The sequence below is a fragment of the Oryzias melastigma genome, linkage group LG24 (genome assembly GCF_002922805.2).
Source record: "Oryzias melastigma strain HK-1 linkage group LG24, ASM292280v2, whole genome shotgun sequence".
Classification (NCBI taxonomy): Eukaryota; Metazoa; Chordata; class Actinopteri; order Beloniformes; family Adrianichthyidae; genus Oryzias; species Oryzias melastigma.
Window position 1 is genome coordinate 15,528,367 of NC_050535.1, and position 24,677 is coordinate 15,553,043.

Genomic DNA, 24,677 nt, shown 5'->3' on the forward strand with positions numbered 1-24,677 from the left:
CCAGGTTGGTATCAACATTTTCAGCATGTTAAGGACATTAATGCTGCTGAGATTTTTTAGGATAATTTTGAGTTTAGCTAATAATTCAGCAACATGCTAACATTTTTGGCTAATTTAGAATCTAATAAGGTTTTTGTTCTATTTTGACTCAAGCTAGTATTTTAGCAACATGCTAGCTTTTTTTAAAATCTAATTTAGCATCTAATGAGGTTTTTTTGCGCTAATTCTGAATTAAGCTAATAATTTAGCAATGTGTTAGCTATTTTGACTATTTTGGCATAAACTGTAGTTTCTAAGGCTAATATTGAGTTAAGCTAGTATTTTAGCAATATGTTCACATTTTTTAGCTAATTTGACATTACTGAGATTTTGACCGAATTTTAAGTTAATACCTTTAACGTAATTTTAATTTTTTTATGAATTTTTTCAAACTTTTCAAGTAATATTTTAACTTATTTGTGGACATTCTGCAATTTCTGCAACTTTGAATCTTTTAGGAATTTTAGCATAGTGCAACTAGCTTTAGCATTTTCAGCAAATCCCTTCAGCAATTAAAGGAAATTTCTTTGGCAAAAATTTTCAGTATCTTCAGCGACCACATTCAGCAAAAAGCATTCACACTGGCATTATCACAGGTAATGCAACTTTTCTAGTTTGTTCTGCTTTTGTAAAATACCTTGAACAGAATCTCCGCTGAGACAGTAAAGGAAAAAGTTTGACGTCTTTCTTAAGAGTAATGTTGTGTGACTGACTCACTGCTGCCCAGATGTTCCCTTTAAGCAATAATTTAACACTTCTCAGAGTAAAGTGATTCACCATATGCATAGCACTAATGATATAACGTGGGACACACCCTTCAGTGACCTCAGTTTGAGCGTGTTCAAGCAGCTCCCCAGCCTTTATTTTTCCTGCATTGCTTAAATCCCCGTCAGTGTCTGCTGGAGAGGAGGACATAACTCAAGCAAAGACAACAAGCCACCAATCTCTGGATGTAGCGCGGTGGCAACCATCAAGATCTTGCTCTGAAAGACAGCTCCATTACTCACTTCTTTAACCATCCTAATCGGATGTTAACGCTTCACTCCAGCAACCCCCACCAATCAAGGGCGGCGCTCGCACGCGGCGCTCGGAGCAGGAGAAAGTTTCTCTTCTCGCCGTGTCCTCTGGCTGTTCCCCCATGGGTAATCACCTTGGCCAAGTAGTGCAGTAATTACTGAAGTTGCCTAATGCATACTTTCCATTATTCATTTTCATTAAGTTTGGGCTACACTTAATGACCCCATACCATTATATGTAAATATGTATTTTCAATGTCGCTATCCTCATCAGTCACCCAGCACCGCTTTTGCCCTGCTTTTCCAATTCTCCACTGAATGAAGTCACCATGATCAATAGTAACTGGGATTTCCTTTTTTTGTGCCTTATTCAGCAAAAGTAGTAACACCAAATGACTTTGCAGTGCCTGAATGAACTTGATTGACAGATTTCTTTCTAAGCAGAGCTGTGTAAAGCTACCAAATCTAAGGGTAGGAGAGAGCAGTGAAGGGATCTGTGGCACAGATTAAGGATGTGTCTACAGAGAAAATGAGATGAAGATGTAACATGGACACATGAAAAGCCAAATCCATCCTGAATAAAGATGAGGGACGACGTTCCCAAAAAATAAAGCCCCAAATACATGGTTTCCCAAGTGGCATGTGTTGAGAGGGGGCGGCGGGAATAGATGCTTTTGTTTGTTCAGTGTTTGCCTTTCTTATGCAAATAAACATGGAGAAGATGAGAATTGGTGGACCGCCATTAAGAGGTATTTTCCTCAGAGGAAATGCGCAGGCTGGAGCTGTTGACAGGCTGGGGAGCGGGGCATCAATCATGCGACAGCTGTGAGCGGCGCTGGGGCAAGCCATGGGCTGAAAGGGTATTTGTGAGCAGTCATCTGCTCCTCCCAGCCCCCTTTGCCGCACCCCTAAAAAATGTGCCGCCTCAACAAGTTGACGCCCATCTGACGCTTGAGCCGGCTTCCAAGATAGCAGACATATTTGGGCGTCGTGGGCTAACTTTGGAACCAGTGACTCGGTTACGACCATAGCAAGGGTTTATGGGACAGATGTGGCACAAAGGTCACCGGCTGGCTCTGACCAGGGTTGTCGCTTTAAGGGTCAAATGAGACTTTGACAATTTTACAAGCTAATTGTAAAAGCTAATCAGTCCTAAGACATCCAAATACAGTAAAAAACTGGACATAAATGCTGTGATTGAGTTGGTTTGGGCCACACAAGAACTGATGAAGACCTGAGGAATTTCTGTTTCGTCTTATAGTCCCCCTAAGGCAATTTTTTTAATTTAAAAATAATCTTCCCAGTAGTGTTTTAATTATAATAACGTTTTTAGGGGGATTTAGAATATTCTTTTTGGACCAAATCAGTGGACATCAGGAAAGTTTAAGAGCCAGTGACTCGGTTCCATTCAGTCCATTCCAGTCTGCTTTAATGCCATCCTTTCTTCTACAGAAAATGTCTTAATTTTTGAGAAATAGTGACACATAACCATTGGATATGTTTGGTTAAAGCGCAATACCTTTAAGGGAAAACTGCTTCACCGACTGTCTCTGTTCTGGTTTGATCCAGTTTACTGACTCGTTAGGTTGTGTTCTGGTTGCTCTTATGTTTTCCGTTCTGAAAGCATTTGGTCAGAGAGTTTTTTCAGGGAGATGGAAGAATTTATTTTAGATGAGACAATGGTAAAAAAAAAACCTTTGGAAATATGATCTGAAGGTGATCAAATGTCTCATGGTGTGGTTGTGATTGGGCAGTTATTTGCTTTAGAGATGTGCAGATTTGCATGGAATCCAATGCATGTGTGATAATGCATTGAGATTCCTGTTGTCGTTGTCCTTGTTTTGGCTGTGCTCATGTAAATTCAATGTAAATCAAAGTGTGTGTCCACACTGTAATCAGACGAGGCCATGCAAACGAAGCCTGTTTGCTCTATGATTCAGTCAGGCTGTCCTCCAGCATTCATTCTTAGAGAATTCAGTTTTTATTATAAATTATTACTTGTGTTCATTTTTCTGCAAAATTTTTAAGCAAAAATTTTAAGAAAAAATCTATTTTCAATGTCTAAGCTATAAATGACTAATAATGTCATATTAATAGTCATTTATGATGTCTGTATTCATAAATGATTCATGCAAAAAAAAATAAAGACCTTGTTTTTTAGCTTTACTCTGTTGTTGAAGATAAACATTACTATCAAATTCACACTGCTTTCAAGACAAAATATCCAAGATAATTCAGATTTTCAGTAGTTATTTATTTTTAAAATTGCACAAACTCTAACGCCTGGTTTACTGTGGTGTAGTTCACAGCAGACTTCCACAGTCCTCCACTCCTATGTCTATTTTGTGTTTCTGCTCTATTTGGTGTTGGAGCCGCGAGTGATCCGCATCATTTCTGACAGGAAGTGACATCAAGATAAATGAGAAAATCTGGTTTATTTTCAAAATATACATTTTTTTTACAATAAGACACCACGTTTGACAAATGTGATCATGTTTTTGTATCTACGCAGACTGTAGAGATGAAAATAAACGTACACGCACACACTTCTCTCTGTGTCTCAACAACAGATACATTAAAGAAGTGTAGGTCTACTAACTACTTACTTCTTCTTATCAGAAACATGGGCTCATATTTTTAGGTTATTATCATACCCATGATGGTAAAAACAGAAAAAGCTCTAGCAGAAGCTCCTGTTGACCGTTGCAGAAAAATGCGTGTCTGGTGTGAATTGTAGGAGGGAGCGAATGCGATGCCACTCCCACTCCACTTTTGGGTACTTCCGCGTCCAGTGTGAACCTACCGTTAGAAACTAAAGTCAAAATATATGTACATTTCAGCATCAGTCATTAAACTCTGTCATTGATGTCAGACACCGCGCTACGATCGGTGAATGCTGATTCGCTGTAGCGACTCATGACGGGATTTGTTCGACGGTAAACAACATTTTTGTTGCACTGCTAATGTTAGCTTGAAGTTGTTGGGGCAGTGAGCTAGCAGGAGAACCTGAACAAAGGCATGATGGGAAATGAAGGCAGGGGTTCTCCACGCCATTGGTCCTGCCAACAACTCAGAGGTGGATTTCTGATAAACTCCTGCTGCTCTGCAGAAACTAAGTCCTAGAAAGCAACACAGTCTTTAGATTTAATTCACATTCCACTGGAAATGCTTTCAAAATAGATCAAAAGATGATCAGAGTAAAACTTTAAACTTTAAGATGTTTTTAATGAACTTCTGTGTCGTCTTGTTTGGATTAGTTGTTTGTCACTCTGGTTGTTTTCATTGTAAGCTGTGCCCCGTGCATAGGGACTGTTAGACAGACATAGACAGTCATTAGGAGCTCATGAAGCCTCAGAAACAATTCCATTTCTCTTGACATCTACAATTTCAGCTGTTTTGGCCGTTTTTGCAGTCATTTAAGCTTCTCTTTGGGTCTCCAGACTCTTAGCAAATATGGGTATTGTCTGTAGTTACGGTCCAAACTAAGCTTGGCATTTTTATTTGTTAATTCCACTCCATATGCCAATATACATTCTCCAAAGACTGCAGCTTAAGTGGATTCCAGTTTGCAGCATGTATTGTGTACGATTAGCAAATCCAATGTTAAATCCGGTGTGGTATTGAGGTAGCATTGATGCTGCGGCTCTTGTGGCAGCAGCAGCCGGAGGCGCCTCTTCTCCGAGCCCCGTTCCCCTCCTGCTCATCTTCCCTTTTAGCTTCTGCTGCCGCCACATCATTAGAGCCGAGGTCAGGAGGTCGCAACTCACATTTGTAGAGTAAGGATTACCTCATGGGTGATTTGAATACCACTCACCCCTGCTGCCCCTCTTCCCACCGGTCCCCAATTAGAAGCCTGTCAGCTAATAGGCAGCGGAGGGTTAAGTTAGCCTAAAGAACCTCTCAGGGCTGATAAGCAGCAGATTCTTCCCTCCGTAAGCCTGGATTTACTCAGGTCTTACAGCTGTGTGGAGTGGAGACTGGCTTTGAAACATGACCTAAAAATGCTGTGCTGTAATGTTTCCCATGTTGGGCATTTTAGTGATTATTAGTGCAGCTCCCAGCCCTTTCATCACAGCATTAAACCCCAAATTAAAATCCAAATTCTTCTTTTTTCCTTCCCTTCATTGGTCCGTTCAATTGAAGAGTTATGAAAAAAATAGCGTCTCATATTTCGGACCTCACTTTTGTTCAATGACGTCACCAATAATCGCCTAGAGCGGCGTTTCCAGCGCTCAAATATTCACAACAACAGCAGTTTTATAACTTTAAAAAGGTCATGCTGCAACAAAAAGTCCGTACTTACATTTAAATGTAAACTTCTGTGGTTCAGAGCACATGCACGTGAAGAAAATTATTATTATTATTATTAAAAGCGCTTCTCAGCAGTTTACCCTCGGAGCGGAGTGTGCGCGGCATTCTCTCTCTCCTCCAATTCACACCAGACACTTTTTTCCGCAACAGCCGAGGCGCTTCTGCTAGAGCTTTTTTTGTTTTTATGGATAAGTTAATAACCTAAAAATATTACCTTATGTTTCTGCTAAGAAGAAGCAAGTTGTTAGTTGACCTACACTTCTTAAATTTATTTAAACCCAGCCCCATCCACACTCCAGAGTCGGCCCACTACGTTGATCTGTATGTGTGTGTGTGTTGTGATTGTGTTTATTTTCATCTCTACAGTCTGTTTAGATACAAAAACATGATCACATTTGTCCATTGCTGTTTTATTGTAAAAATTGGTTCTATTTTAAAAATAATCCGGATTTTCTCATGTGTCTTGATTAGGGCTGTCAGATTTGTCGCGTTAAAAACGCATTAATCTGACGTGTGCTTGACGCCGACAATTTTTTTGACGCATTAATCGCGGATTTTCCATAGACTGTATATAATGGGGGGACCTCATTGCTCGATAGGTCCATTATTTTTACAGTCAATGGGATTTTCTCATACGTGCTTTTCCATACCGCGCGCGCAGGCGTCCCTCATCGTCCTCTCACCGGGTGCTCTCACTCGATCACGGGCGGGTCTCCAACCTCCGAGCTGCTAGCTGGAACCGGCCCGGCGCTAGGACCTGGATAGCTCCTGCACACTAACCCGGCTCCGGTTCGCGTCCAGTACCACGTCTGGTGGTACCGGCTCGCGTCCAGCGCCGCGTCCCGAGAGCTGCGGGCCCCCGACGTTCCGAACAGCAAGCGCACCGGGGGACGTTTTAAATGTTCTGGAGGTTTAAGCGTGATCCAGCCCCAGCATAGCGGTCTGTCTGCCGGCATATTCATGGCGTGAGCTCCGCTGGACACGTCGCTGCATCGAGCTGCAGCCAGAGAACGCGGCGGCAGTAACAGACTGTCAAACTATCCACAGAGTATCCCGCTTTTCTCAGTCTTTAAGGTTTTAAAAAACAAAAGTTCATTGGAAATGATAAATCTCTATTTCATTTATTACTGCAGTTCAGCAGAGGAGGAAAAGATTTGGTCCTGACAAAAAATGAACATGAAAGTGTTATGGAAATTTTATTTTGATGTTTTTTTAGTTTATTTTACTGAACGTTGATTGAAGTTTTGAATTTAAAATGCCCTTCACTTGCACTTGGGCTTTTGTTAGGGATTTTATGTTACAGCCTTTTATTGTTAAGAAAGTTTATCTCAATACAATGTTACAAAATAAAGTGTTTCTGATGAAAACTATTAATTTTGCTATTCTTGTTTTCATAATTGATGTAGAACTACTAAATTCCACGAAGCACACATTTTTTTTTCCTTAAAAAAAGGTCACATATTAATATGCGATTAATCGCGAGTTAACTCTGGACAAAATGCGATTAATCGCGATTAAAAATTTTAATCGCCTGACAGCTCTAGTCTTGATGTAACTTCCTGCTGAAATAAACGCAAATCACTGGCGCACAAAATAGACCAGACGCTGAAACGATCCGCTGCATGTTTGAGCCTTCCGTGGAGGACTGCGGCGCTCTGCGTCTGGTGTGAACCACACCGTGGGTTAACAAGCGCGCCGAATGGAAGTGACCTCCGTTCTGCGGCGCTTCCGTTGCTCCAGTGTGAACCAGGCGTAAAACAATCCAGGTTCCTGTTTAAAGCCTGTGTCATGTCTCCATGCTAAACATCACATGCTCACTCTTTAGTTGAGTACATAAAAACACACACTTAGACACCCCCGTCACCCCTACCCCCTTTCTCTGGTGAGGGTGGCAGAGTTTGAGCTTCCAAGTGATTGAAACATTTCAGACTGTGAAGGCTCTGATAGGCTAATCCGTGAAATGAAACTTGGCTGGGAGGAGGTGAGGAAGCGAACACCAAAAGATTAGACAGAGCGGGGGAGGCGGGGTGGGGAGCAGCCCTTGAGCCGGAAGGATGAGGAGACAGTGGAGTCCTCGGGACGGGTTGTAAATCTGGGCTGCAGGTGGAGTTTGGGCTGGAGGGGTTTCCTATTCCAGAGTCCAGACACAGTTCAGTCTGAGATTCAAAGAGGCGCCACGGGGTGGAGGAAGCAGAAGGAGAGCGGAACTTCAAACAAAAAGCTCACATGATGTGTCAATTTTACATGCAGAGGGCTGCGTATCTTCTCATGAAGGGCCACGTCTGCAGCACCGCTCGCTGCCTTCATCTTCTCCATGACTCATGTCTTTCCAGTACTGATTTATTAAAGAAGAAAACACCCAACTGGCTTCCACCGAGCCCAGACTCAGTCACCTGTTTGGAAATGTGCAGAGCGCTGTGTCTCAGTTTGGTGAAGGGAAACAAGCAGGGACGTCTGTCATTCAGCATTTTTATTTCAAATCTCGTTTTTATATATTCAGTAGAATTACAGATTTGTTCATTTGTTAGGAATGCTGGGAAACCCATTCCCTGGATGATCCTGTTGTCTCTGAATGTGGTGCAGGGAGGGCGGAGCCTGCTGGCTTGTGTTGAGCCAACGCGTATCACAGGATGAGTGTTGTGCTGGCGCTGGAATCGACCTTTCCACGTGATGTCACACAAAACAGCGAGTGTGCAGAGTGACTTCTGGTTATATATTATGTCTACGGTTTGGAATGGTAAAGCTGACAGCTGAACACTGTTTAAAGCAATTTAATGTAAATAATGAAAGGTAACCTAACCAATTGAAATATTTATTTTCTAAATGTCACCGGTCCTTCCCGGTTGTATTGATTATGACGGCCATTCAGATTCTCTTCTTCTAATTGATGCTAATGCTAACGCTAGCTTTCCAGAACGGGGATGAGACGTAGATCTGCAGAAGATCTTTTCTGTCCAGTTAAAGTTGATTACATTTCTGAGTTCACAAAACCACTAAAACAGAGATAAAGTCAGACAATTTCAATAAAGAAAATCTAATAACTGTTGTTATTTTCTGACGTAGCTCCTCTTTGCTGTTGCTCATAACCGTGTCTGATCCTGCAGGATAATAAAGATAAACAAGGATCAAAATCATTTGAAACTGTCAAAACACTTTTACAATTACCCCTTAAAATACCCACTTAAACAACAAATACATCTGATTACAGCAACTACATTTATCCTTTGGTGCAGCTAAAACACGTGCAGCCATCATGCAGCAATCTGGATCTTGTCTGCGTCTATTAAATGTGGAAAACATGAATTTCTATCAGTTTTTATGTTAATCACACTTAAACCCCGTGTGAATAACATCAAGCAAAATAGAACCTGTTAGAATAATATCTGCTCAAATATTCAATATTTTCAATAAAACCTCAAATATTGAAGAATTTTTCAAATTTGTTTTTAGATTTGAATAAAAATACAGTTCAGCAGGACATTCATAAAATCAATATTGTACATTTTTCTGTTAAATTTGGTAAGGTTACCTTTTATTATTTCTTTAAATTGTGTTAAACAGCGTTCAGTTCTGTGTTTCCTGGTCTTAATCCTTTCACCAGCAGTTTTCACGTCCACGACGCCCTCTATCGCCCTCTGTCTGATGTCACCGTGAAAACGGTCTATTGGTGATCGCGGTTCATCTCCACTTCTCCTGCCACAGGTGCCCCCCCATCCGTCTGCATGAATATGGATACCTGAGTCTTAGTTCAGAATGAGAAAAACAACCAAGTGCAGTTTTAATGAGGCAGAATATTGCAAAGGCAGTTTGGGCGTTATGTAAATAAATAAACTAGTTTATCTAAGTCACTGTGACAAATTTAATGGGTTGCGATGTACAATTTTTTTCAAAGAATATATCCTGAAAAGCTTCCCCCAGAGAAGTTCTTCAATTGCTCATAAACAAAGAGCACAAGTCATATAATCCTGAGTACATTTGGAGGAGTTTATTTATGTCAACATCTGTGCTGTAAAAGCCAGCAGCCGGGAACGTGAAAGATGAAAGCAGCAATTTGTTATTCATCCTTTTACGAGATGAGCTAATCTCTTTGTCATTATGTGAACATTTACAGTCAAACGGTCTGTGCACCTGTGGACGGAGGACGGCGGAGAGCTGGCTGTTGATGCCCATCAGGATCCTTTAAATGTGGCAGTTAAAGGTTGAAACGGAGTTCATAAATTCAACAGATAATAGAGAATGCTAAATCAAGTGGTGGAGCATGTTTACTTTATTGACATCATTTTAGATCCCCGAGGAAACCAGGGCCTCCTCTGTCTGGATCTGGGGCACTTGCATGTTGTGGTGTGTTTTTATTGTCTGTGTCATTTATTTACTGGCTCTGCAGCCGCGCCTCTGTCATTTACACACCAGCTGCAGATTTTATGCTGTTAATTACATTTAAAAATAGTCTGTAGCCCATCTGGATGAATCACCAGCATTGTGTGCATGCATCAGAACAGAGGGGTATTGTGACAAAGAGGCAGACTCATCTAGATCTGCCTCCAATAGGAGGTACAGTTGAAATTCCATTTAATGTCTTGAAAAGATCTCTTACGATAGCATAAATGAAAGAGCTGATAACATCCAAATAAAAACACGAGTGTGTTCGCTGCCTTTCTTTTGGTGTTGCTTCTCTGGCCTGATTTTGATAGCAGCTCTAGAAGGTTAAAACGTCCTGATAAACGATGCATTGTGGGTCCAGCTCTAAATAACACACAACAAAAAATGAAAGTTTTCTATTGAAAACAGATTTTTTTATCGCTAAAACTGGCCAAAGCCAACAGAAAACACTCACTGAAATTTTTTTATCAAGTTTATATTTGTTCAAACATCCTCACAATCTATAAAAACAATTATTTACAGACAGAACTCTCTGATCATCAGATTGACTGATTCACTATTCGGATGAATGTGCAAACAACATAATTACTACCATTTATGACAATCATCTAATATAAAAATCCAATGAGTTCATCTAAGTTGCTCCACTATAAAGATGCATTAACCTGATTATTTCTGTCTTTCAAGTTCAGCCATGTAAAAAAATAAAAATAAAATAAAAATAAAAGAACAAAGTGGTGCAGACACAACATGAACAGATAGTAATGGATTTGGGGTGTGCGCTTTCACTTAAAAGTTTAACAAACATAGAAGTTCAGCAACCATTCCACCTCAAAACACCAGGGTTCAGGTTCTCTACATGTTGCTAGACCCATAAGCTTTAGTCACAACTGAACCACTTACATGGGTCGTCTGTGGGAGAATAATGCACACATCTGAACGGGGTACGCGGATGGCCCGCAGGAAATACTGAAGCTGTAGACCACTTTGTGAGCCAGTAGAGTGAAGATGTTTGTGCAATGCAGGCATTGTAAACCCTTAAAAACACGTAAAGGTAAATGTTGTACGGCTAGTTGTTATTTGACTAGGTGTAATTCGACTCCTTTACCAAGCTTTAGGTTTTCAAAACATTTGTAAGATGTGTGTCAGGAACAGAATTTAAGGTTGTTTGCATTCTCCACTGAGAACCCAGTAGAGGTAGCGTGTTGTTCATGAACAATTCTTAATCTTCCCCTGGGTAACAGAAACCTGGTGTTGAGGGGCACAGCAAGCAAAGTCCAAGAGGAAAATGCAAAGATAGAATACTTCCAAACAAATGTTATGTTTTATATGAATATCAGTCAAACTTGAACTCAAATTGGAAGTTTGGAAACACTCTTTCCATTCTACAAATAAAATCTTTTAATGAATTTTCTTTGCTTTTTAGTTAAATTCTCAAGTTTAGTCTGCAAGACCATAAACTGACAAAAAGCATTTGAAATAGTAAAGCTAAAAAACCAGCTGATCCCTGAAGGTCTCTAGTCGCTAACGCTAAAACTGACACAGAAACAGCTGCAGTCTTTGACAGTGACAGTGTTAGTTTCTCTTTCGTCTGAGTCTGATCTTGTTTCCCAGTCCAGCACAAACTCTTTCAGTCTATCTGCAGCTTTTTTTTTGTTTCTTTTCTCTGAGTCTTATTATAATTGAGTGTCAGAGTTTGGCTCCAGGGCTGGAGCTAGCATGTCCTGTGCCTTTCATATTCTTTTCAGAGCGGAGGAAATCCAGTCCACACACTCCCCGTCTCTTTTCTCGGTTGTCTGATTCTCGTGTCCTCTGTTCACTCTGACAGGACCTCCCTCAGCGCCGCAGAACTTGGTCTACAACATCAACCAGACCTCTGTCACTTTGGAGTGGAGCCCGCCTGCTGACACTGGCGGCCGCAATGACGTCACCTACCGGGTTGTCTGCAGGCGCTGCAGCTGGGAGCCCGAGGAATGTGTGGCGTGTGGGCCCAATGTGGGATACTCACCAGCTCAGTCGGGATTAGTGGACACGTACGTGATGGTGACGGACCTGCTCGCACACGCCAATTACACCTTTGAGGTGGAGGCCGTGAACGGAGTAACAGACCTGAGCCGCACGCAGAGGCTGTTTGCAGCAGTTCGCATCGCTACAGGCCAAGCAGGTAAGAAGTCCCACAGCAAGAAGTTCAGGAACGATTAGGGCGGCCACCATTAGTGGATTGTTAAAATAGTCGAGGATATTTGAGTCAGTGAGACCAAAACTTTATCTTGAACTGTTCACCCTGCGACCTAAAGTGTGTTTTGGATTTTGGCCCCTTGTGTGATTGAGTTTGACACCCCTGACTTAAATGGACATGAGTGTTAAAGTTATCAACCAGATTGGACAACCAGATTTCTCTGAAGATTTAAAGACAAGCTAAATGTTTTGAAAATGATTCTGCAATCATGTTTTGCAGATCAGATTACAGTACGTTTGAAGGATGAAGCTTCAGATCAGAGAGCATCAAGCATTTCTGAGAACTCTCCAAATGGAAACCAATGATTCCTTATTAACAATAATGAGGATCCTGTAATACGATCCATAATATTTCTGTCATGCATATTAGCCATATTCATTTAATATGAATATGAGCAATGCAGTGGCACACGTTATTAGCTAAGCAGTGATGCAGAATGCCAGTGGTACCGACAGCAGTAGTGCTGCGTTTGCAGCTCCGTCTCCAGGGAATTAGCTGTAATTAAAATGCCGTGTTTTGTGGTGACAAACTTAGAAGCCTTTTTTTATTCATTATTTTTATGGATCCCCACAACAAGATTCCTCTTTCATGCTTGAGCATCCATGAAACACAGTTGGCCCAAAAGGCTGTGCTCTGACTTAGGTGATTAAAAAGAAGGCTGCAGGGAGAGTGTTGAAGCATTAGTGAGATGCTTAACTTCAGAGTCTGCTTAACGACCCCTCGCCCGCCTTTGTAGTGCGCTGGTCATCACCATGATTGCTGTCTAGCTTTTTCTGGAAGTCCTTTTAGTCTGGCTGTTTTAAGAGTGTGTTTTTTTTAAAGGTTTGTGGTAAAGGCTAAAAGGAAATGAGCACACTAAATGAATCTGGCTGAAAAATTGCGCTGGAGGCGAGGGGGTGGTGTGTTTTTTGCTGCTCTGTCCAGCACAGAAAAATGAGTTGGAACAGGCCATGAGGGCTCAGTGCTCAGCCAAGGACGCTGGGATGTCAGGAGGAGGACCTGCAGAACACCAGCAAAAGTGAAACAATTAGGACATGCTCTCTCAGAGTCAGCTCTAATTATAGGTGGCATGTTGACAACACACAATTACCCAGATAACCTGCTGGAATATTAAACCATTACCTGTCCTGATGGTGTCAGATAGGCTGTTTATCATTGTCAGTCAATGGTGACATTTTTATGCTTTCACACCACAACCAGGAAAAAACACATGGATTTGTTGCTCATTTTCATTTACATTTTTACATGTTTACTTTGGGAAATAAATCGTTTTGTACACTTTGTGGCTGATTTGAAAATAGCTCAGAAAGTCTTATGGAATTCTTATTCTTCTGTTCCATCTGTTTTTTCAGAGGACATCTGTAGAAAAAATAACTAAATTTGAAGTATTTCACCAGATATTTAATGAGTTGGGGTTTTCACGGTGTTGTAGTGGGTAGCACTCCCACCAAAGAAGACCCTGGTTGGAATCTCTTCAAAATATCGATACTGCGATATATCGTGATATTTAGTCCTGTGATTGATTCTTGATGGGTTCTCACCAAGTATCAATCTTTTGTTTTCGATTGAAGAGGCTGTGGAATGTTATATTCATCCTTATTTAATTTTTGTTCTGTTGTTTACAACAATTCTGCACTAAGTAGTGTCACTGCTGATCATGTTTACTATTGTTGGATCTGACAGATAATTCCAATTCAATTGTTGTCAATGCTTGTCAAAGACATAGTATTACTGACTTCAGCAATGTTGCACAAGAGTGTATATTGTTTGATATTTTTTTCTAAATATGTGTTCTTCTGTATAATGTAAGTTATTAGAGATGATTTTTTACGATTATCGCGATATCATCGATATCGTGAGCCATGTATCGCGTATCGTATGGTGAGTTATGCAGTGATTCCCAGCCTTAGTTTACAAGTCCATGAAAGATGAGGCTGGAGGGCGACTGATGGGTTGGTGTAACACTTGTAGAAGGAAACCTGACACACTGCTCCAGATTTTTTTCTAATTTTCTCAACATCTGCAGTAGGGCTGCCACAAACGATTATTTCAATAGTCGACTATTTTTTTCGATTAGTCGACTAATCGGTTCGTGCGGCGACTGGATGTAAAACACTCATCTTAACCATCATTATCTTTAAACTTGAGGTCTTTAAGCTATATTCTAACTAAAATAAAGACAATAGTTTATTAATCTTTTAATGAATCATACAGCTTTTCTCCTTCATTTGTTTCTGGCATTAAAACAAGACTTAAATCAAATGAGGTAATCTGAATCAACAACAGAAAACTTAATAAAAGCCTGCAATTCTTTTTTAAAGCTTTAAAACATATATTTAATAAAACATGTATAAAGTGGGCTGCACGGTGGCGCAGTGGTTAGCGCTCTCGCCTCACAGCGAGAAGGCCCCGGTTCGACTCCCGGCTGGGACCTTTCTGTGTGGAGTTTGCATGTTCTCCCCGTGCATGCGTGGGTTTTCACCGGGGACTCCGCTCTTCGAACCGGACGACGTGATCCCGGCGGAATATGGATGAAGCCTTGGACGAGCGGTTCATTTCCAGTGTAAACTCGTTATCCGCGCCGTCCTTGCGGCGTTTGGTTAGAAGAGCGCAGATTATGAAACGTTCACTATGCAGACAGAAGCGCCGTAGACACGGATCTGCTGCAGATCTTCTGGTTCATCTCCAAACAGCGCAGTAATGACAGCCGCGGCAGCGCTAGCTGTGTTAGCGCCAATGTTAGCTTAGCTAGACGAAGCTCTCTGTTCAGCGCGATCAAACTCCGTCTCAACATTCTTCATCTTCAGGTGATCATTTATCGCCATCGTGCTCTCATGGAACACAAGTTCTGTCTTAGAAATTACATTTGACACTTTTTCCTCTTTTATTTTCCTTATGCTTCCCACATTTTCGAGCTAGCGTGTTGTTATGAGACTACCGAGAACTTCCTGTTACATCACTGCTGACCGGATTAGCACCACTGCGCATGTGTGACAAAGACAAAGGTAGACCCGGCATTAGAACGCGCGAACAGTAGTTTTAAGATCAAAACAAGGAAAAAACAAACAACAAAACGACGCTTCGACGACCAAATTATTTGTCGACTATTTTAATAGTCGATTAGTCGTCGATTTGTCGAATAATCGTGGCAGCCCTAATCTGCAGCCAGTGCTGTTGGTTAAGATAGCTTTATGCTTAAGACTTTGCATTTAACATTGTCTTGGATCTGGTCGTCAGAAAAGTCCTTAGCAACAGTTGCTAGCGTTTTTAGCTCCTGTCGTTTCACAGGACACGCAGAAGATATTGTTTAGTAGTATATAGACATGAATAAATGTTCAATAAACTTGTTCAGTAGACATAGACAACAAACCAAAGATATAAACAGTGGATGCAAAAACACATTTTTGGCACAAATGGAACCCCGTACGGCCCAGGCTCAGCCAGACCCCGCCTTCAGTGGTCCCAAGGTAAACTGAGTTTGAGACCCCTTGGTTTAGAGCCACTTCTACCCCACATCAGAAAGGCAGTGGAGGTAGTTTAAACATGGGAAAAGAAGGCCAGAGGAGAACCAGGACACGCTGGAGGAGTTCTGGTCGTAGAGCAGCTCAGGGAGGGAGGTCAGGGAAGGTCGCTGGCACTGCTGCTAGCGTGACCCAAACCACAGACAAATGTTAAATTTAAATGTTCTCGTTTCTTTAAGTTTGGTGCTTTGTTGGAATTAAACTTTTCAGTTTTTCTGAGGTTTTGTCGTCTTTCTGTCAGGATTAGAAAAGGGTCGTTTCTGATGTGATACATGAGGTTTGATTCAACAAACGTCCTATTTCCCAACATCATCTCTGGTCTTTCATCTGCCGTTCACTGTGTCCCATTCAGTCTGGACACAAGAAAACCGTTCTGAATGCTGGTTTATGGCTCTGTAGTAAAACTGCACTGAACATAATAAGTTATTGTTTGGTTATGCAGTGCTAGGTTATGAAGCATGACATATGGACCTCATTGATTCATTTCAAAACCATTAACTCCACTTAATGCTGTGTAATTAAAAGCTTTCCAAAAAAATGAAAGTGTTGGAAGGACCTGCATGCAGGACCCCTCATTAGAGAATGACCACATTGTTAAAGTGTTTCATTCAGAATTGATTAACCTTTGCATGGCGAGGCTCTTGAGACTCCCTTTTACTGACAGAACTTTAAAATAGTAGCACCGTCTGTCTCTGGCTCCAGCACCGTCTCCGTCTGCTGAATGATGGGCATTCACACAAACGTATGGTCGGGAGAGAGTAAAAATCTGATGAGGAATTCACGCTTCTCCTAATTAGAGCAAACCGAATGAGTGGCTGAGGCTGGAGCTGCACAAATCGCTGAGTGCTTATTGTTTCCTGAAACCTAATTACCTCTTAGTGCCATCGTAAATGACTTTAAGTACAGGCTGCAAGTCCATAAGCTCCATTTCTGCAGCTTTATCGTATTGGTCGTTGAGGAGCCGGCTCTGCTCTGTGTTAGAAGTTAAGAGCGTGCTTCAATCAGGCCTCCATTGTGAATCCGGCAGAGCTAACCGACGTAGATGCTCCCTGCCTCCGCTTTCCTCCAGCACACTTGTAAACAAGGCCTTTTGTTCTTTCTGCACGGTAGTGAGTGCTCACGGAGTTAACGTGCATTCAAGGGAGGTTTGAGAAAACGGAGTTCAGTAGATCACAGAATTGGATCGGGAAAGTCTGCAGGAGATGTGTTTGCTCGACTCCTTCAGCCAGAGGGAACGCTGGTTTGTGTGCAAAATTTGTGTGTGAAATTGATTTTAATGTTGACTGCTGGTGTTGGTCCATTGCAAACAAAGGTTTGCTTCATGGCTGAAACAGGAAGCGAGACTGAAATCCAGCTTCACTCAGTCTTCTGTTAATCTGTGAGTCAGTTTACAGAAAAGCAGAGAATGCACTCCAGTGCTTCTGTGTCTGGAGAAGACTGAAGTCTTTGTTGGAGAAGAGATCTGGAACATTTTCAGCTGTCAGCTCAGAGAAAAAATTCAAATGTGGATGAATCCAACTAAAATGAATTAATCAGATAGCTCTGAGCAGTTGGATGGCATCGAGCGACTTTCCCCACATTCAGTTCAAACCTTCATTTTTGGCTTTTGTTTCAGTTTGATTTATGATTTATTTTCTTTGTGACCCTCACATCAAACTGTCTGTTCTCCTACTAACAGAAAGGATTCAATACAAATAAACAATTATACAGAACACTGAAATGATCACAAATACTTTCAGAATCGGTTCATATGACGTTGAAGAACACGCAGCCAGTCCGCTACGCATGCACACACTCACAGACGTGCACACACTCACAGGTGCGCACACAGCCACACACGTGCACACACTCACCGGGAGCCTGCATGGAGAAATGTCATCTGCTCTGCATTTTTCTTAAATTTAGGCACAGGCTGAGACAAACCGATTTTTACATTGTCCACAGCTATGACATGACATGTTGACGAGTTTGAATTGTTTTTTACCAATTCACAAAGAATCGTTACATCCTTATTTAAGAGTTTTTTGGGTTTTTTTTCGACTGTAAAATGGTTCTTCTAAAGCGTGTGGTGTTATTGTTTTTATCCATATGTTTTTCCGTGTTTGGAGTCTGATCCTCCACGTGCTCCTCTTTCATTTGCTGTGACTTGCTTTGTATTTTTGAAAACTTTACTTTCTGTTCGCCATTCAGATAAATGATGGTAATTATGTTCAAACTGAGCTTCTCCTGGCATCAGTTTGTAGCTTTCAGTCATAGGTTTTGGAAAGATCCCCTTCAGTGTTTGTTTAGCTGCTGAGGTATCTTCAGCTTTCATCTTCAGCCATTGTTGTGTGATTGTAGCACGATGTAGCAGCCTCCCCACACCCCCCCCACCCCCCCTCGCCGAACTATTCTGCTAAAACATTCAGAGGACAACAAGCTATTCCCTTCAGTGGATGTGAGTGTGGGGGAGAGAAGCAGCACCGTGGCAGATGAGAAGAAGCTAAGCGTCCTGCTTTGATGTGAAGAGCCTCGGTGCCTCTGCATTCCTCGAGAAGCAAATATTCCCGTTTCTGAGTGGGGTTGGGTGTCCCACAGCATTTGCAGAAAATGGAGCACAACTTGATGATCATTTAAGAACAGTGGTTGCTAAATGAAAAGGTTGCAAAGGGATGTCTTGAATGTCCACTTCATGGACATGCGATCGGCCCTAATGGATATTTTTGTGTGCATGTGTGAAAGTAACACTCGGTGAACAATGATGCCATTGATTTGCTCCCTTCTTGGTTCTAATCTTCCATGGTGGCCTTAAACAGAGGGATTGATTGATTGTGAGGGGTCCCAGCTGACCAACGCCGCCAGTGTCCTTCTCTAAGTAAGCAGATCCTCTTTTGTAGCATTTGTCCGGGTTTACGTTACCTGAGAGCCCATTCTCTCCCCCTCCACCCCCTTTCATGCGGGCTGTAATTTGATGAGAGCCGGCCAAAGCAGTAAGAGTCAACAGCTGCAATAAAACGGCGGTGGTCTCGGAGCAGCGGCTCGCAGCACTTAACCTGTAGCTTTTCTGTAAATGGCTGCTGATTTGTCTGTCACCCAATCCGTCAGCAATGAATAATTTTCATGGAAGGTGCACTTTAATTACTTTCCCATTTAAATGGCATTATCGGGGCCTATCTAGGTAATTAATCTCGCCAAGTATCCTGTTTCAACCTTTTATTGCAGGCAGACGAGCTCCCTAAATCCCCCCGAATCTGCCGTGCTTGAACGAGTCCTTCCTCGCAGAAGCTGGCGTGGCATCTTTTCCTTTCACCGCGTCTCTTCTGCAGCCATTGGACAGTGCCCTCTTTGGGTGCAGGCAGCTTGACAGAGCAGCCGGCTGTTTCAACGCCTTGGAACAGGCGCAGCCGGGCCCATCCATGCTGGCTGCAGGACAAGGACGGATCTCAGCCAGTTCATGTGTACTGGGCCCGTCCAGAAGCCTCAGACTGTTGCTGCTGATACTCAGCACCTGGATTCTCTGTCTTTATCCAGAAACACCTCGCAGCGTCTCTTCTGTTGGTTTCTGCATCTATTTAACAGCCGTCTGACGCCTTCCTTCCTGGAGGTCATTTTCATGCAGTCCAGCATACTTCTCCACACTGCAGAAAAAGTCTCAACCCAATCCTGAGCACCGGCTCCCTCTGATCCTGTCTGTTCAGAAACTCCACTTAGGATCAGCTTTCAGGCTTTGCAGAGGGAGAACATACAAGAGGCCCTCTGCTGGACTGGCCAGCATCCAGTTCCTGAACACGTGTCAAAGAGGCCGTAAGGCCGTGCACATGCCGTCTGTAAGTGGTCCGAGCTGGTCTGGAGGGAGCACTCGAATGTGCAGCTGAAGTCAGGTTTCAGAAACGGCACTGTGTGCAGAAAAAGAAAATCTTTTTTTAAAAGAAAGGAAAAAATTCCTGACGAATAAAGGTCAATCCCTTCCAATTCTTATCAACAGGTTCCTATCCAGCAAATGTGGGGCAACACTTTTGTCTATTGTGTGCCTATAGGTGCATTCACACCGAAAGCGATTGGCGCGTCGAATTCGCTGTTCATCGCCGGTAAAAAAATGTGTTCCTGAGGTTGACGCCACATGTGGAAGGAGCTACCAGCTAATGTTTTTAGGATGATGCTATAAGGAATGGTGTCTGAGGATATCTCACTTAGAATGTATGAAGACACAGATGATGTTCAGAAATCATTTTTTATTTACTGTGAAGAGTTCTAAAAGAACATCCGTAATCATGTCTCCATGTTTGGGTTTATATGTTTATTATTACAAGATTTCCCGGTACAGGAGGCTGTGTCTGTATGACAGTCGCTTCCATGGTGTTTCTGTGTCTGTATGACTGCAGCTTCCATGGTGTTTCTGTGTCTGTATGACAGTCGCTTCCATGGTGTTTCTGTGTCTGTATGACTGTCGCCTCCATGGTGTTTCTGTGTCTGTATGACTGTCGCCTCCATGGTGTTTCTGTATGCCTGTGTCTGTTTGACAGATGCTTCCACTGTGTTTCTGTGTCTGAGCTTGACGGCTCTCTGTGTTGTATTAACACAAGGGAAAAAAAAAAAAATTAGGAGATCTTTTTTTTTTTTTTACCTGGAGGATCCGGCTTTCTGGGTAATTCTATCCAGCCCTCCAGATCATTTTACTGTTTTGTTATCTATTGTGATTCATTATGCTATTTCATATATTATTACCTGATTGCTTGAAATAAACTATTTCATTCATTCATTAATAGCCCAGTTTTATCTTGCGCTCATTTCTAAATTGTATAATTTTGAAAAAATATAGGTTTTTATCTGCTCAGTCTGCTGGAATGATCGTGTTAACGGTTGAAAAGTTACAGTATATCAAAGAACAGAAACACTGGAGCTCAGGTGTTAAACATTTAATCTTGTTTTAATACAATAAACTAATGAATGACTTTCAAAGTTTCATAAACTATCATCTTAAATGTATTCATTTTTATTTAGTTTAAAGCTAATGATGGTCAAGGTGTGTGTTTTACATCCACTTTATGTTTGACCTGATTAGAAGACTAATCGTAAAAAGAATCTGTGTTCAGCGACCTAAGATGTGTTTTGGATTTTGGCCCCTGTGAGATTAAGTTTGCCACCCTTTACCTAAAAGATCCAGTCACTGCAGATTATGAGGACTCAGTATATGATATTTGATTATGATGTAAGAATCAGCTTCCACCATTTGCTATCTGCTTTCATAGAGCTAATCTCTTCTCTACCCAAACTTTAACCACCTAGCAAATTTATTTTCCAAAAAGGCTCAGCTCACCCGGACTGACCTGATAAAACATTTGTCTCTAATAAGGGATGGGTAGAATCAGCACAACAGGGTTGTTATGGTCCTCCTCTCTTCTGCTCTTCAGCTGCTGAGCTTTTACTTCTCCATGTTTCTGACTTCTCTCTCATATTCCCTGAGAATCCCTGTGTGTCTGATGATGACTGCTGCTGAAACCTTTGCAGCATGCGCGTCTTTATGCAGCAAACGTGATGCTTTCATCACTCAGGAGCAGTGTGCTTTACTTTTGGATTGTCTCTTTTCTCTGACCTGAAAGGAGAAAGTAACGAAGGCTTCAGGATCTATTCTGCTGTTTGAAAACGCAGAGATAATCGGTACAATCTAGTATTTGGTTTTGCTCTGATCTACATTAAAAGGGAGACTGTCTTTGAAACTGAGGAGAGGTAAACACGGTGAAGCACCTGTGTGTAATGGTGTGGTTTCCTCTCAGCCTCCCAGTCGCTGCTTCCTCTGATCTGTTGACTTGGCTGTTGTTTGCACAGCGCTGTGGGGGGCACACTGTACCTGTCGTTTCATTACAGACTATTTGTTTTACAGATTTGATCAATTAAAGCTGGGTTTTCATTTGCATGCTAATGCATATGCGGGGGTATTTCCACTCAGTCAAGCCGCCGTTCTCCAGGATTTCAGGTTCGTCCCACACCAGCAGCATCTGTTTATCAGCCCACTTCACTCTGACTGCAATAAATCCTTGTTGCTGCTGCTCCAGTGTTCTCCCCATGACCGGAGTTTTCTTGTCTCTAGTGCTGCCACGATTAGTCGATTAGTACACAACTGATCAACTAGGGCTGGGTTGATAAAATTGATAAATTGATTTAAGCTTAACAGATCGATTCATAAAAGTAGAGATCAATTTAGCACATAAAGTCTGCTAGCTTGATGCTAACGTTTAATGGAATTTCACATAGGGCAGCTAATGCTAACGCTCGGTCAACCTAAACATACATTCTGACTAAATGAACATCTTTATAAACTCACAGACAAGAATTATACAAACTCTTTTAAGGAAATATTTTTAAAGTACCTATTTGTGGTTTAAAACACAATTTCTCCTCATTCTTTCTTCTTCTTCTGGAATAAGCTGTAATGCTATAGCACGATCTCCACCTAGTGTCCAAACTGAAACGTCCTCCAGGAGAAGCAGAACAATGTTTACAATGTTAATGTAAATGTATTTCTAAATAAATGTGTCTAAATCTGTAAACTTAAATTAAATTTAGGAACTGAAGGAATAAAAAGAATCAGAATCAAATCGATCTAGGCTCTCGTGAATCAAATCAAATCATTTCTGGAAATTAGAATCAATACTCAGCCCTATAATCGACTATAGAAATAGTTGTTGACCAATTCAATAGTCAATTAGTTGTTTCTTCATTTTATTTTATTTTGTTTTATTTCAGCCCCACAAAATGTACTTTTCTTATATTTGAGTCAATGAGACCTAAACTTTTATCTTTTGTTAAAGATAATTCCTTGTTTCAGATGCCGACCTCATCTGATTTAAGTCTTGTCGTAATGCTAGAAACGGATGAAGGAAAGAAGCTGCTTGATTTATTTAAAGTTTAATAAACTATCATCTTAATTGTCTTTTTTTTTAGTTAGCTTAAAGCTAATGATGGTTAAGATGGGTTATTTATCCATGACCCGATTAGTCGACTAATCAGAAAAATAATCAGTGATTAGTCGACTATTAAAATCCTTGTTTTTGTCTGTGGTGAACATGTGGTTTGATTGCAGGGATACTTGCTCTGGTTCCTTGTTCTTTTGGTTTCCTCAAATGTTGACATCCTGGTACAACAATGTCAAATCTTTGGAGAAGACATTTGTTTGATTTTCTTTAGTTTTCCTTCTAATCATTCTGTTATTGTGTTGATATCTGCATCACATGAGACTCATTTTTATTTTCCTCAATCAGACTGGCTTCCCTCTCTTGTTTTTTTTTTTTGTTTATCTGCAGCTCCGTCTGTCTTTGGATGCAGAGCGAGTTTTGTGGAGCGTTTTCACAGAGAGATTTCATTTTGGAAGCGTCGGAGAGGTTCCGATGTGTCTGGCTCAGCTGGGAATATGTGGAAGTTGAAAAGGGAGCGCTGCTTTGCATTCAGCTTCATCCTATAGGCGTGTTCCCCCAAAGCAGACGCAGCTTTAATTATTCAGACCTCTGCAAAGCAGCAGAGATTGGAGCAGAGCTTTTCATTTATGTTTTTTTATTTTTTTGGCAGACAGTCGACTGTTCGTCGTCTGTGCTGCACCTTTCTCAGATGACTGCTGCCGTCATCTATCAGCTCAGCCTCAGATTATTTATTGATGTGAGTTAGCCTGCTGAGCATTTATCAATGTTTTCCTGATGTTATCTTACTGTGTTTGTGCCTCATGATATGTTAAAGCCGTCTGTAAACAAACTCACACTGCATGAGCAGGAAGTTCAGTCCTGACCGTGTTTGCACAGACTGTTTTGCCTGTTTACCGGCTGGCGACATGTTGGCCGAGTGAAAGGACACTGTGTGTGGAGACGCCTGCAGAAGTGTCTTCAAGTGCTCTCCTCAAACACAAACGCCACTGAAAACAAAGAAAAACCATAAAAATGCTCTTTGTCTGACTTGAGCCGCCAGTGGCTGAGGCTCATGAACGTCCCAGCAGAATCACACGTCTTTGTTCTCTTCATCACTCATTCATTTTCTGCCATATTTGAGACGTTTTTGGTGGTGAAGTTGTTTGGCAGGTTGGACAGACCAATGACAGTGCAGAGCTCCAACATGGAATAGCATGCCTTACGTCATCAGCAGAAGAAAACCTCAAACATCTTTCCAAATGCTGTTTGTTATCCTTCCAAATAATTCAATTTACCATTGTTATCTGAGACTGTAGTGAGCTGAAGCAAGTCCTTTATTTGACTTAGAACCTTTGGGGGAGACTTGACCAAATGTCCCTCATGCGGCTCCTAATTTCACAACCCTGATTTACTTCACGTCCCAAAGCAAACAAAAGTGACAAAAAAATAACAGCATGGAAAAGTTTTAGTTTCAGGGTCACATAATAATGGCGTGTGGAAATGACACAATCTCACATAAACACTCATTCTCCAAACCCACCTAATCCCTTTTAGGAGTCACAAGGGTGCTGGGGCCTATCCCAGCCACTGTAGGGCAAATGTGAGGAACACTCTGGACAGGACGCCAGTCTGTTAACACAAACATGCTTACCCAACAGTTTTATCCTCACTTTGGAGGTTTTTAATATCACAGCTTATAAGTCGCACTAAACTATAAGGCACATGAGGCGAGAGAAAAGAGTCAGAAAAAGGTCAATCAGTCAGACTTTATTAACAGTGTTCACAGTGACTCTAGAACTTGTTTGAAACACACTACACATTAGCTACGTTAGCGTATTTACAATACCAATAACTCCCAACCACGTTTGCAGCACAAAAAAACTAGATATTTAGCATTACCTGTGTTAATGCTAGTGTGAATGCTTTAAAACTGGATGTGGCCACTGAAGATGCTAGTGCTGTTAGCTGAAGATGTTTAAATCGATAGCTGAAAATGCTGAAGCTGATAGCAAGCTATGACATTAGCCAAATTAGCCTAAAAACAAAAGAAAAAGCTTAAGATAGCAAAGAACAGCCAGTCTGTAGCTGAAATATTAGCTACACTCCAAAATGGCCTAAAAAAGTGAAAAAGCTCGCCTAAAGCTACAATATTAGCTTAACTCCAAATTAGCCTAAAAAACTGAAAAAATATCTAATTTACCCAAAACAGTTAGCCTGTGGCTAAAATATTAGCTAAACTCAAAAAACGTTTAGAAATCCTTAGTTACTGTGCTGAAACGGTTGAAAAAGCTAGCATAAT

General features: G+C 41.5%; 1 protein-coding gene across 4 annotated transcripts in view; it reads left to right on the forward strand.

Moving 5' to 3' along the window:
• epha7 (eph receptor A7) overlaps positions 1-24,677 on the forward strand; it is a 123,666-nt gene that overhangs the window by 32,923 nt on the left and 66,066 nt on the right. For all 4 annotated transcript variants that reach the window (XM_024291028.2, XM_024291029.2, XM_024291031.2 and 1 more), the window contains exon 5: positions 11,575-11,910. In XM_024291028.2, the coding sequence (XP_024146796.1) occupies positions 11,575-11,910 (336 nt within the window). The remainder of the gene's footprint in view (positions 1-11,574; positions 11,911-24,677) is intronic.